Raw genomic sequence first — 14,810 nt, 5'->3', positions numbered from 1 at the left:
ATATCGTCTTTTGGTCCTTGATGGGCATAACAGTCATCTCACACCTCAATTTGATCAAATTTGCGCTCAAAACAACATCGTACCTATCTGTATGCCTGCGCATACTTCCCATCTTTTGCAGCCTCTTGATGTTGGTTGTTTTGCTGTTTTGAAGCGATCTTATGGGAGTCGGGTTGCAGGATATACCCGATTAGGCATCAATTCTATTGAAAAAGATGACTTCATTGATATCTTCCCTAAAGCCCGTGGCGATGCATTTAAAAAGACTATTATTCATAGCGCTTTCGCTGCTACTGGTCTTGTGCCATTTGACCCTGATCGGGTGTTGTCTCATCTCAATATTCAGCTTGCATCACCTACGCTCCCGGATCGTCCATTGTCACAGGGGTCAACCTCAGATAGCAATATCTCAACTGGTATCCCTCAGAACTCCAACCAACTAGCAAAACGCAAAGCTAGGATTGATTCGCAATTGAGTGGGGGGTCAAATAAGCTATCTAGCCCTACAAAACGTGAACTTGCGCAATATCACAAAATGACAGTTAAGATGCTGCATACGGTCGTTTTACAGGGTGATGAGATCAAGAGATTACGGGCAGCGAATGCAAAACAAATGAAAAAAAGGGCCAAATCCACAAAGCAGCTATCCTACCAGGGTAGCCTGACAAGTGATACGGTCGCTAAAGTGAGTGGTGGTAGTGGTGATCAGATATATATATCTAATACACCACCTGGTCCATCACTCCCGGAGGAGCCCCTCTTGCCTGTTTTACCCCCTGTACGTCGTCAAATTACCTGTTCTGGATGTAATCAGAAAGGGCATTCTTTTAATAAATGCTTTAAAGCATAGTTAAGTTAAATATATTCTGTTATGGTTGTTTAAATGGTGTTTAAAAATTGAAATTATTGATGGGGTGCCCGCTCGCTTGGGATAATAATAATAATAATAATAATATTCCTCAGGCTGTTCACGACCTTAGGTCGTATGTAGCCCCCTAGCTAGTGTGCGCTGCTCCGTATGATATGTACATTTTATAGCGTAACCACATGCGTAATTTCTCGTTCAGATCTTCCTCCTCACCCTTCAGGAGCCAGCCGTCCCGTCTCCATTGCAAACGCGATGACGGCTCTGACAATCCTGACGTCGGGTTTCCATGCTCTATCATTCGGTTCACTCGCATCCCCTACAATCTCAGGTTTACCTCCTAACATCTGCGACAAACTGCCGAGGTTCGGACCCACGGCTTCAATCAGTGCGCGACGCTGTTCATTCCACCGTGTACATCGAAGCAAGAAATGTGGGACTGTTTCGCGCTCGACGCCACATTCGCACAAATCACTATCAGTCTTGCCGATTCGATGAAGATATCCATTCAGTCTGGCATGTCCCGTGCGGAGCTGAGCTAGTATCGATGCTTTCTCTCGATCGAGGCTATCATACAGCATCTTCGTGTGGGGTCCTGGGAGAGCTGAATCCAGCTGGCGTGTGAACTGCCCGGTTGTCCACAGTTGGAAGTTGTCCTTCCGATGCTGTTTAACATTCGCCCGAGCCCATCGCAACGCCGACGCCCGGAGCTGGACTCGCGCCCACGGCGGGGGATTAACCTCGCTGTTCACTTCTGCTGCTTTGCGTGCGAGGGTATGTGCTCGTGTAGTTTTCTCACAGTCTTTATCTGTTGGTGGCTTCAGGCTGACCTTAGCCCCCATCTCCAACAGCTGGTTGAGTGCTTCCGTGATCTGAGTGATCAGAGCCTGTCCGCCTTGGAGACGTGGCTTTGCAAGCGACAGCAGGACGGCGGGGTTGTTCACAACGATCGTAACCTGGACTTTCCACGGTGACATCTGGATACGAGGGAGCATCGTTTTAACATACGCGACAGCCTCTGACACCACCCCCAGCTGTGCGAAGTGGGCATTGAGTGCGTCTTCAGTGCCGACGGTCCGATTTGACGAGACTATGTCCACTTGATTAACACGAACTACTAGCCCCGTTCCGACCAGACCATTGCGGACGCTGACACTGGTGAACAACCAGAGACGGGCATGGCCGGCTTCGTGCAACTCTTGCATGTCGGATCCGACGGTGGCAATCAACTCCCCAAGAGACCGTTGCCGCGGATCTAGAGGGAAGGGTCGAATGACCTCCATGTCAGACAAGCATTGGGGTCCGTGCTTCGCCAGTATTTTGAACGGTGATAGATACCTCCCATCCTGCATGGCGGCCGCCGCTCGACAGGACCAGAAGGGGTGATCCTTTGGTAAGGTGTGGCAGACAATCCAATGCTTCAAGATGCGTGCTCGAAGGCGTACGACAGTTGGTTCAATCCCCGCCTCTGCCTCGGCGATGGCGAGGGCTGTGCTTCGGAACACGCCCACGATCGCCTGAGACGCGACTCGCTGGATGACTTCGAACGGCCGTGCGATTCCCGCCGCAACAATAGCATCCTGTCGTATAGGGCACCATACCGATGCTGCGTAGTCAATCTTCGATGCGACCGTGGAGGTGAAGAGCTGGCGAGCTACTGAAGGGGGTAAACCGAGCAGTCGTCTCAGTGCAAGGACGGCTTTCATCCCTTTGTTTGCAGCCTTTCCGATGTGTGATTTGAACCGTAACCCCTGGTCAATTATCACGCCGAGAATCTTGATTTCAGGCGCCGGGGTGACAGTCGCTCCATTCACGTGTAGCGGGACCGCGGGAAGTTGGCGCTGCCGCTGGTTCCTCGTGAAGTGGGTGAACGATGTCTTCTCTGCCTCAAAAGCCGCGCCAGACTGCGCCGCCCATTCTAACGCTCGTGGGATGACCTTCCGCTGCAGTACGGTGGTATTCGCCTCAGCAGACGAGCCCACCGTCCATCGTGTATAATCGTCGACGAAAGCGATTGCTCCCTTTCTTCTAGTGATGGACACATCCACCAGATTTGCGTTCAGGAACAGGAAGAGAATAGGAGAGAGCGGCGAGCCTTGCGGCAGGCCCGCGTGCTCGATGGCCATTTCCTCGGACTGGTACGTGTTCACGACAATCGACGCCCGTCGCGAGGAGCAGAAACTATCAACCCATCGGATCAGGACCTCCGGGACCCTTCGTTCTCGCAGCCTCCGCAATAGGACATTCCGATCCACACCGTTATAGGCACCCTTGACATCGAAGCTCACGAGACTGAGGACTTTGCCCTCGCGCCACGCATCGTGTATCTTTTCTATTAATATGTTAAGTGCTTGTTCGCATGATCGCCTCCGACGAGCCCCAAAATGATTCAGCGGCAGTAGCTGGTGTTTTTCGACAAGGGCGGAGATTCTGTTGGCGACGACTGCTTCTAGTACCTTTCCAAGCGTCGCCAACAGCGAGATAGGGCGGTATGATTTCGGCAACGATGAGTCACGTCCACCTTTGGGTATCACCACGATCTTAGCAACCTTCCAAGCGCGAGGAAAGTAGCCGAGTCGGAGTGACGCTTGAAAGATTTCGACGACCCAGTGCTTCACGGTAGGCCACATTTGTTGCCACACCACCACCGGCAGCGCGTCTGGTCCGGGGGCTTTCCACGATGCCATTCTCATCAGAGCCACTTCAATCTCGTGTTTAGTGATCGTTTCCATCGGGAGGGCGTCTGGCAGCAACCTGTCTCTGGGGGGCTCGTCCTGGACATTGGGCAGCGGGGGGAAGAAGGTCTCAAGGAGTGCATGGGCCTTTCCCTGGTCGTCATTGATCGTCTGCTCACCCGAGCGCAGTGTGGGGACTATCCCCATGGATAGGGATCCCGGCTGGAGGTATCGTGCCGCTTTCCAAATGTTGTCAGTATTATCGAGGAACTCTCTCCAATGCCGTCGCTTGGCGTCACGGATTGCTCGGTGGTACTGTTTCCGTAGGTACGATGCGGTGTCATCTAGTGCAGCAAGATCGACTCCATACCGGCGAGCTTGCGTGCGCCGATTTCGAGCCCATGTGTATGTGTCTCGCAATGCCGTCAACTCCGGAGTCCACCATCGTTTGCCGTATGGAGATGGCCGTGCAACCGGGGCCAGTTGGCGAATTGCTGCGCTTATCCGACCAGTCAAGCGCCCCACAGTCGCGTCCAGCTCCAGAGAGTCTGTGATATCGATGATTTCCGTCTCTAGGTCTCTTAACTCCCTGTTGATATCGGCCCATGGAGCTTCGCGGAATGAGAAGCGGTCTGTCGGGGGAAGCGTTGGTGGCGCTTCGCAATGGAAAGTTGTTTCGATGGCAGCTCGCTTGGGATGCCCGCTCGCTTGGGAATCACGTTACGGGCAAAGCTATTATTAATAAGCTTAAACGCTATAAACAGCATAAAACCTCCAAATGACTTCCTCGACCGGCCGTCCCGCTAAGCTAGCTTTTGGGCTTACTATTTCCTGTTTTGCAAGCGTGCCGACACTCGTTTTGGTTTGGACCTATAGATAGCTAACGTTAAGTGCTGCGACACCCGGTCATCCTCCTCGGTCCACTACACGGCAGTTTTGGAGTTATTCGGTTTACCAAACGCCGGTCGAAACGCAAGATTATATACTAATCAAACCTTCTCTTGCAAAGTAACGGCTAAATCTTGCAAGAAAATGGCGGCGTGAAAGCGTTTAGTCGTGGATTTTTTCGGACGAGTATCCGGTGCAACGTAAGTTCCCTCGAAGTTTGGACCAGAGGGTGCTTCCGTAGGACCTCCGAAGGCTTTCGAAAGGACCTTGTAAATGCAAAGATACAGGTAGAGAATACTTCGCAAATTGTTTAGGCTAGAATCTGGCTTAGTGGCCGGATAGGATTGATAGCTATGCAATAGAACGTAGACTCGCCATCCTTAGGGAGAAAAGGGGGGGTACACTAGAAAATCGTATATCGAAACGCTGGAATAAGGCTTGCTATCAATATATACCCCTAGGATAGTATTTTATTATGATAAAGCGAAGATTCACCTAGCAGAGTTGACGAAAGAGTGGTTTAAAACGCGGGGAGTATTTGTTGAGGATTGACCCGCGCAGTCACCTAATTTATACCCAATTGAACCGGGATAGCGCTACTTACCACTGAAACATTTTGACCTCTTTCTAGAGCTTTTTGGCATGGGAAGAAAGGAGACTGATTGGCATTTTTTAAATAAAAAATTCCTGGTGGAAGCTTGGAACGCAATAGATCAGTCGAAGCTAGATACCCTAACCTTGAGTATGGGCAGACGTTTAGAAGCTGTACCGATGGCTATGGAGTTATTATACAAAATATCAAGCACAAATTCGAAAATCCTGTTATTAAGCAGTCTGCAAATTTAATGAGCAGTATATAGGTCATAAAATGTTGCTACTATATGGAGAGCAAGTGGGAGCTAATTTGCTAAATATGGCACAAGTGCCAAGCATTTCTTGAGAAGAGCAACAAAATCGTCTGGGGCATTTAATCTCTCAATAGACTAGGACATAGTAGATCACACGATAAGATATACATTAATGATGGCAAAAGAAGAACACAAAAATAATCGTAGAATCCAGCTCGTGCTGAGGCGCCACACTCTATTAGCAGTCCTACTGTGGTGTGATTTTGATACTTCGAAGCCCAATATAACAGCGTGGGACATCGGCATCTTGTGTGTCAATATTGGGTCGGCCCTTTTTTCAACAAAGTGTTCATCTGTGTATTTTTGAATAGTGCCATGTTTCACATCTTCACTCCAACAATCGATTTGCATTATATTCTACTTCTTGGAGGAATACCGCACTTCCGATACTATTTGATCGCGACTTGATCTGGTAACACCATGCGTGCGACATTCTTGTTTGTTGCTCTGGCAGCTGGTGCGGTAAACGCCTACGAGAAGAGCGTTTACATAATTGATTGGACCACTATCACTGCCACCAAGGCTGTCACGGCGTCCACCGTCACCGAAATCATTCCTCCCGCCAACCAGGCTCAGGTGGGGTACGATACCACCACTTTGTCTGCGGCCGCTATCGACTGCGAGCGCTTCAATCTCCCCAAGCAGTCCACGGTAATTTTTTTCCGAGTCGGTCATGTCTTCTATCTCTATTTTGGAGAGTGCGCCCGCTACCTCCATGCCCACCTCTGCGCCTATCACCAGTGCCGGAGAGGTCCAAGCCGCCGGCGAGTCCACTTCCTACTGGTCAACTGCATGGGCTTTTACCATCGAGCCCGAATCTACCACATCCGCTACGTCCACCCCCGCTATTTCGACTTCTGCCGCCACCACTGCCGTCGCCGCCAACGCCTACCAGCAAGCTGTGCTGTACAATCACAACATTCACCGTAGCAACCACTCCGCCCCTCCCGTCGGCTGGTCTGTCGATCTTGAGACGAGCGCCCGCGCTCTCGCCAGCAAGTGTGTTTACGAACACGACACGTAAGTTCCCACTTTCACCCTCCAATATTAAAGCCAATGTAACATTATCCCAGCTCCATTAATGGCGGTGGTTACGGCCAGAACATCGGCTATGGTGTCGAGGCAAGCCAGATCGGTGTCATGCTCACCAACGTGATGTACAACGACGAGATAGAATACTTCCCCACCCCCTACGGGCAATCTGACCCCAGCATGACCAAATTCGAGAGGTGGGGTCACTTCTCCCAGATCATTTGGAAGGGCACCACCCACGTTGGCTGCGCTACCGTGGTGTGCGACGGCCTCGGAAAAATCGACCCTATCGGCTCTCTCCCCTTCACTGTCTGCAACTATTCACCCGCAGGTAACTACGCCGGTGCATACAGTGATAATGTCTTCGCCCCACGGGGTCATGCCGTGTACGTCGCCTTCTCAGCGTGCTCTTAGATCCAACGAAATACCACAATTTGCCAAGTATGTATCGCCACCTTGCATCCGTCCACTCCTTTCATTTCCCTGCATTATCCGTCCCAGTCTCCTGACAAATCTCTTGAGGTGGATCCAGGTACAAGTTCTCTTCTTCCCAACAGGTATCTGGCCGCGAATCATCTACTACTAGGGCTAAGCCGTCGAACTAGGCTACCTCCAAGATACTCCAACTCAATCAAGTGACCGACAGCTCGAGGCATGGTTCGAGGTGACCAAAGTCCCCAGCGAGCTCACCAGCCCGCTTATAAACGCGGTGTTTTTGTGGTCCCATTGTAGGCAAGGACAGTGCCTAGTTGTTGAGTGGTCTTATTTTTTCAAAGGGTGGGCACCTTCCTACCAAGGGAGGGGGTATTACATCGGTTGATTGAAATCTCGTAATTCCTACGAGATCGAAGATCGTCACGTAATTTATTGTCTAGGCAACGCGGCTTTATGTGAGCCTCTCGTCTTATCATTATGGCATCTGGGATTCTTAGAAAGTCTTCCTCCACTTTCACTCTAAATACGAAGCGCCGAAAGAATCTTGCTGGTCTCCCTCCCTGGCCCACTCTTACAAGGATTGCATTCTCCCGTCGTATTCACATACCAATAAGGTGGTTACTGGATGAAGGTGTTCTGTTACGCCCAATTTTCATACCAATAGCAGCCCTGGACCGGTCGTAGGTCTTGTGGCGTACGGCAGATAGTACCTTAGCTCACGTTCAACTGACTGAGTTCTTGAGAGGTCAAAAATTCCTTGCAATTGGCTCGTTTGGATATATGCAAACTTCTACAATGAAACATCTCTAGCGAACGGGTTAATTCTTAAAGAAAATGAATGAGATGTTGCTGTATTCGAGCTCGATACTGGACGCCTCTTGAGCAACACTGCTCTTTGTACGGGATATTGCTCACATTTGCTTGATTTCTCGTATGAGATATAGCCTCTGATAACATCAATCAATAAAATGTGCCTCTGCATGGATTTCTCCAACGCTTCACTCTGGGCACGGTTCCACAGCGCGTATCAGCAAGTTTCGTCAAATTTCGAAACGTCGATAACGAGTCAGAGATACTACACGTTCAGAGCAAGGCTTGGCTACTGAGTGCAGGAGGAAAGTGGGAGACCACTGGGGGTGCGGTCGGCTGGTATCCACTGAGACAATTCTGCACTCCGCGCAGTGTAATTTAAGAGGAAGTGGCTAATGTCAAACTCGCAAGACTTGGCGCTTGAGTCGGCAAGTAAATTTTTCAGGCCCTCTGAATGCTATGAAGGAAAAGAAATCTCAGAATATTGTTCCTCGCCAGCGTTAAAAGCGGCAATACCGACCTGAAAAACATCATATTGAGTCCAATGGGGTATCAAGCATTTTATCGGGCTTCTAAAGCTCAGCTGAAGAATATGAATGTGGTTGAAGGCGAGCTTGTATCGCTATCAATGAACGGATTGGAGGCTATACCAAAGGACAAGGAGTGGGAGAGAATGTCTTATATTTCACAGGACGGCAAAGATCTAGCTCTAGAAGCCTTCGAACTCCACGACAGAAATTGTTTATCAATCCACGGCAAGCGACCAGATTGATTGCCTTCTCTTGTAAGACCTTCAGTCTCGATTTCGGCGAGTGGAAAAAGTAGGCCCATTGGACCGGGTTGTGGGCGCCTATATTGAAGCAATTCGCTTACGCCATGAAGTCTTACGCGTGGAGTTATATAGCAGCGGATATTGCAGTTTGTCATAGCTCACTGTCAATTCAGGCAGTCCCAGATCTTTAGAATCTCTCCTCTTCGATTATCTAGGAACACGTATTTGATAAGAGTTGGCCGGAAAAGGGAGTTGGCCACCCCGCCACGACTACCTAATGCTTTCAATCAAGAAATCAATCACAACGTCTAGAACCAATTGAAATCAATGTGATTAGTCTGCTTCAGATGTCTGTGCTACTACCTGATGCTTTGCTTCGTTATGCCCGGGCTTACTGCAGACGCCCTACAACCATTGCCTTGTTTCTGTTGTTGGTTCGCGACCACGACGATGCTGCGTTTTCTTCTATATTTGGGAATCTGCCTCATTTTCAACCTGTAAACCCAGTTTTTCACCTAGAGCTATATTCCTCTTTGTCGGACATATGGCTTTTTAGCCCTCCCACCTCGTCTAAGTATATCACTCTTATCTCGAAGGATTCTCAGAAATAAGAGGGCGATCTGATGCATGATTTCTCGCGTCATCTTCGAAGTCTGCTCAACAGCTTCATATGCAGAGGACCACTGCTCCCTAGCCTTCTGGTTCTATAAATATTTTTCAGCTTCCGACCGGCCAGATTAGAACAGTTCGGTTTGAACCCGTCAGGACTCATTACCTACACTATGACCCCACCGAGGCTGGGACTGAGGAACATGGGTATGTCATGGCCTACTTCTGGAAGGTGTACGTACCAAATTGTGTGCCATATGGTCGAAGGAGATCGGAAGTTCTTTTATGCAAAAGCCATCATTACCGTGGGCAAGGAGATGATCGAGCAGATTACGCCCTGAAGTGTTGTTTAAAAAGCTTTAAGGATCGATCAGGGTTCTCCTTCACATCGGAGCCAGGGGGGCTAAAGCAGGAAGCTTTTCACACGCCGGCTGTGAATATCTTCGGGGTGACCACAAAAAAGAACGAGAGGCTTGATTTTCACATTTCAGCTAGTCTTCATGCTGAAGACCTTGAGAAATTTCCGAATCCCCTTCGCGATTATCCGAGTACGTATAACAGCACTATACGTCTAGAATACTTGGTATTTGTGTCAGCTCTGGTAATATTGAAATGTGCGAGCGTGATAAAATAACTAACGTCACAAAAGGATCGACGTTGAAAGACGAGTCCTCGTACAATCTATTTGAATCGCCACCAATGATGTGGGCAGAACGCACTAGAGGGTGTATACTGGGAGAAGCATGAGATGTTCGCTTGCAGTTAAATTAATATTGACTCTCGTGACTCCCTTTTCACTCTCATATGCCCCTTCCAAAATAAATAAGGTAATGTCCATCCCTCTGCTACCGCTTCCCGCCGCACCCGCTCAACCTCAAGATACTTTGGAACCAAACACCCACAAAGTGACTAATGCGGGTAATAATTGTGATAAAGCAAAGTTATATTGTCTCATACTACTCACCTATCGACATCCTCTAATTTTATCCAAAACTACGTTGGCTTTTGTGTATATTTCATAGCGAGAACTGCTAACGTCTGTTCCGACATATCTCTTATAGTTCGGTTAAACCCAACATGGCTCATAACCACCTATCCTTCGGAGTAATAAGAACTCGTCCCTTTCGTAGATGGATGAATCACAACACAGTCCACGAAAAATTTGATCCCTCCTTGCGTGTGAAAGAACTGGATATACGCTCGCTCGTGAAACTCTGGGGACACATTATTTACTGTACTAATGCGATATGTAAAATTACAAAACGGACGATCCTGTAACAGATCTGTCCCCAAAAAAGTCCAAATTTGACCTTTAGTCACGTGCTTTTGCGCATGTTGAGTCCAAATATGACATACACCTTCATTGACATCATTCGGATTGCGGTGGCCTTGTTCACGCATCAAACATCATGAACCACCGAAAATCGGCAGGTGACACCAATCTATGACAGTGCGAGATTATTATCCATATGAGGCACGATAAAAGCCTTATTCTCCATGAAACACCTACGTAGGTTGCGTCTTGCCGATTATCGGACGACGGGAAGGGACTGGCCTCACAGAGAGTGAATGACCGCGCGCCAGAGAACACCTACCCATTACATTATGAAAGACATTGTACGGTATCTGTGCTTCTTCCAAGTATCGTCCAAGAGCTACGGTAGGGAAATAAGAGCTAACGACGAGGAAAGAGCTGCTTTCAGTTCCCCTCTCGGAGGGAATTTTCCTTCCAGTCTCCTGCCTTCTTCGGTATACTCAAAAGGGGCTACGTACTATTCGCGTAACAATCATGAGAAGAAAAGTATTTGAAGCTACTGACTCTATCTGAGATCCGGCCACATTCTGAGGTTTTGGCGGTCTGTGCTGGCATGTGTTTGCGAGGAATAACCTATCAAAGAAACGCGAAAAGGCGACAGCCATACGGAGGAGGATTGATAGGAGCCAGAGAGGAGCACTGAACAGGAAGAATCTCATACAAATCAGAAACGGGAGGAGCTGATAGATCGCAAGCAAGCTCCTCCACGAGGGGCTTGACCAACAAGCGCATCAAACCTCCTCGGAGGAGTGGCCGTCGAGCGACGAAGTGGGGGCGTGCTCAGCGGTGACAATTTCAAACCACGCTTGAGGCAAGTCCAGCTTTTTATAACCCTGATCGGAATAGAAAAATCGGTCCTGGTTCGCGGGGCCAAGCTCTGGGTGCCAATTGGAGTCGCTCTCGACAATTCCCAGCTCTTGAAGAACTTTGCCACCAGTCCAGTCGTCGCGTTCCCGGTGACGATGCTCATTTCTTTTTATGGCCTCGTCAACTGCCTCTTTGACCACCATAAGTCCGGGGGTCTTCGCGATGCAGTAGCGCTTGCTCTGTTCCACAGGAGATTGGGTAGCATAAAAGTAGGCAATATAATTTGGTTCATATGCCGGTTCAGTCTCCATGTCCGGGCACGCTTCCTGCCCACCAAAAATATGCACGTCCGCGTTGGTGATCGCGGAGGCCAGCTCGTTGCCTATGGCCATTCGTGGGGTTGTCTGAAGTTGGAAATTTTGAACGGCCGTAAAAGCGTTCCCAATGCGACCCGTCTTCCCGGCGGCGCCACTTACGCCTTGAAAAAAGCCTTTCGGCTGGGCAGGTTGACCGGAGGAGACCGGCAGACCATAAGTGCCGAGGAAGTTGATCGAAGCTGCCGACTTGCCGAAGCGAATCGTGTGGAGCTTTTTCCGCATATCTTCATCCATATTGGCCAACTTGCCCTTATTTAAAGTAGCGACAATGTAAACGACATTGATGGACCGATCACCGGAGGGCCTCTCTCGCGGTTCCAAACGTCCGTTACAAAGTTTAATGCCAGCGGATTTCACTTCCTCCAGCGGGATGAGAACGGTTTCTCTAACGGATTTGTGAGTATGAACAGGGACGCGTGGTATAGTGGTCATGGCGAAAAGAATCGGTTCGTTATATTGCAATGAAAAGTAGAGAGGTTTGAGGGAAGAGAATCAAATTCGGAACAGAACGGTTATTTATATCACAGGATGAAAATTTTTGACGGATTGGGAAAGCGGAATTCGCCTCGGCGTATTGGGTAGCTGAGCGAAGGATACGTGCCTTGCACTGACCATCAAGCTTAATACTGTAGTGGGCGCCTAACCTTTGGCTGACAGGCGTTGGGGAATAATTTGGGCCCGGTAGCCACGTCACCGGACTACAATCCCATCAGCGTCCAATTACCACAGAATACGCTCTTTTCCCATCATGTACGCAAGAGTCTTGGCTCTGAGCCTTTTGTGCATAATAGTAGCGTGCACTAATATCCGGAGCCCATACTGACCGAGACTCTTGAATGAGATACTAGACCGCTTTTAATATCCCAGAACGTTATCTTTTCCCTTGTATATTGTATGATTCAGAGCTATTGAGCAAGCGATTTATATACGCTACAGCGTCTCTAATTTGTAACTCAGCTCTCTGAAAGATGTGTACGAAATACCCATGGCACTCATAGGAGATAGGAGATGATGGCCATACCCCGAACTCCAAGTCTCCTCGCTACATTCCCTCGTCGCCACCTTTTCGATGGTTTGGAATAATGCTGAGAAGAATTCATCGTAGAATCTAGAACAACCATCACCGCTTCTATTGTCGGTCCACTTTAAAAAGGCAGTGGGAATACGACCGAAAAGGAGGAAAAGAGGAGGCGCTAGAGCGAGTGAGTCACCTGGGTGCAAATGAGCAGCACCAACTTGTCTTTTCCATACATGAATTGTGGGCAGGCCCAGGCTCGCCTGTGATCGCATGCGAATCGAATAGCACCCTTGTCGTTGACAACGAGACGCCTCGCAATCTGCCTTGTTAAGCAGTCCGGGCCCCTGCCCATGGAGGCCGACGGGGAATGATTTTCTGCCCTCCTCCCCCTACATAGCCACCGGCCTAATGGAATATGACCGGTCCAATTTACGACATTTGTCTCGCTCTCCCATACCTCCCCAATGCGCTTTCTGGCTGTTTTCTCTCCCTAGGCGGTTGGCCCTGTGGTCCAACTATCGTAAAGGCCTAATCACAGGCAGTGAGCCCTGTCCCTAGGAAAACCTACAATTATCCAATTGTCATTACCGGCGCGCATGACACTTTCACTAGCGCTTCCTGAAGGAACCCAATACCGGCCGTCAGGCGCCCCATTTAGCCATGCTTGAAGAGAAGGAACTCCGAAATAATCACTACTTACAACTTTAGAAAACGCCCACACCGAGTATGGTATACTATATTTCCGGATGCCTGTGTCAACTCGAAGCAACTACTCAGGAAACGGAGAAAGGAAAACAACGCAACTCTCCAATCCAAAGTCAATTTCCCAATGTGAAGGTCTCCAGTATACAATAAGCGGAGAATCCGTTTTTAAAAATTTATGACTATCGACCCCGTGACCGTGAAACATTCTTGACTCGGCACCGGCCCTGGAGACCTCGTGATGGCATGAGCGAGGGAGGGCCTTCTAGTCCCGAGGAAACGCAGTTCTTTATACCTATGGCGTCCGCAGTAGGTCGTGACTGGTAGCTACTGAAACTGTCTTCGTTCACTTCAACAATCCATTTACAGGTGGCTTTCGTAGATACGTCCACGAAAGTCCTCAAGATGGAAGTTCATGGATACTAAAATTTAGTCACATGGAAATTATTTTGCTGGAATGGCTGGTTCCGAGCCCATCGAGATGACACAATATTCCCGAGAGATTCTACATGTTTATTTGCAATAGGTTCTAGGTTACAGGACTTTGCCGTCGGTTGAAATTGTTGAATATGTAACGGTACGAAAGAAGTATATTGATGATGGTGATGATGATATTTCTTATACCTGTTGGAGCTAGCTAGCCTAAGCGTACGGCAATGCTGTGCAGGTCGGTGCACTCGGGTTTACACCACAAGGAGCCTTTCCCTAATGCCGGAAGATCAGACGCAATAACGAGTGAATAGTCTTAGTGCTTCGAAGCGACCGAGTGACCGATTGTTCAGTATGTTGTATTTTCACCTCTGTGACCATCCAGGGCGCTCCCCGGAACTCGGATTATATTTTGTTGTCACATATCAAACGGTTACACCAATCTAGCTTCCATAAAGGGGACATCCTTTTCCTAGCGGCCCGAATTTAATGGTTAACTTTAGTACTTCTAGGTGAGCTGAAAGGCTAAGATAGGCGACAGTTTCCCCCGCCCGCCGTCTATGCGTCCACAGCAAGCTACCCCTACCCTGGGTCTACCATCCAGACTCTAGCTAAGTCAACCAGAGCGTAGGATTTCTTCGGCAGGTACCTCAGGGTAACAGTTGTGACGGTGACAGGATTCGAACCCGTAGCCCTTACGTTCCTTGCTAGGTCCCCAGCTAGCAGTTTGAGTAAATCCTTAAATTACTGCTTGCGCCACTCACCGCCGAAAGAAGCATTTCAATCTTGGAAAATCTATTCCAGGAACTCTTGCAACTATTCCTCTGAGCCAACCGGTAAGAAATGTACTTAAATGCCCGACCCTTATGTTGATCAACTCCCATATGTACACGATCCTGCTAGGGCAACTTTCAACAGCTTTATCGCAATCAACATGACACAACCGACGGTCGTCCTACTTGGGCTTCTCAAGGAAGGTAATAAGCGAAACCAAGCATCGCTATTGGTAAAAAAAGCGGCAGCATTCCATCGTTTGAACCAGTTGAACTGTTTCGGTGTGGTCAGAGGGTTCTTTCAGCCTCTAGGGCCTTGTTGCATTATGTAATTCTATTAAGGACGAGTGGCTGGAAACCTATTATGCACACAATACGGCAAAAGTTGGCCAAGT

At 48.9% G+C, this 14,810-nt stretch overlaps 3 protein-coding genes across 3 annotated transcripts; 1 reads left to right on the top strand and 2 right to left on the bottom strand.

Moving 5' to 3' along the window:
- Positions 1-1,077: 1,077 nt before the first annotated feature.
- On the bottom strand, positions 1,078-5,043 carry N7508_011112 (RNA-directed DNA polymerase; the record flags this gene model as incomplete). The annotated part of the gene is made up of 2 exons (XM_058469172.1): positions 1,078-4,243; positions 5,033-5,043. 2 exons carry the CDS (start codon positions 5,041-5,043, stop codon positions 1,078-1,080), a joined length of 3,177 nt encoding a protein of 1,058 aa, XP_058314150.1.
- Positions 5,044-5,756: 713 nt separating this feature from the next.
- Positions 5,757-6,782, top strand: N7508_011111 (CAP domain-containing protein; the record flags this gene model as incomplete). Its single annotated transcript, XM_058469171.1, has 3 exons — positions 5,757-5,987; positions 6,034-6,356; positions 6,410-6,782. The coding sequence occupies 3 exons, from the start codon at positions 5,757-5,759 to the stop codon at positions 6,780-6,782; spliced, it is 927 nt and encodes a 308-aa protein (XP_058314149.1).
- Positions 6,783-11,040: 4,258 nt separating this feature from the next.
- On the bottom strand, positions 11,041-11,925 carry N7508_011110 (uncharacterized protein; the record flags this gene model as incomplete). The annotated part of the gene is made up of 1 exon (XM_058469170.1): positions 11,041-11,925. One exon carries the CDS (start codon positions 11,923-11,925, stop codon positions 11,041-11,043), a length of 885 nt encoding a protein of 294 aa, XP_058314148.1.
- Positions 11,926-14,810: the final 2,885 nt, after the last annotated feature.

Source organism: Penicillium antarcticum (assembly GCF_028974205.1).
Source record: "Penicillium antarcticum strain IBT 31339 chromosome Unknown utg000010l_segment0_segment0, whole genome shotgun sequence".
Taxonomy (NCBI): domain Eukaryota; kingdom Fungi; phylum Ascomycota; class Eurotiomycetes; order Eurotiales; family Aspergillaceae; genus Penicillium; species Penicillium antarcticum.
Note: the sequence above shows the minus strand (reverse complement) of the source record. Positions and strands in the feature narration are given on the sequence as shown.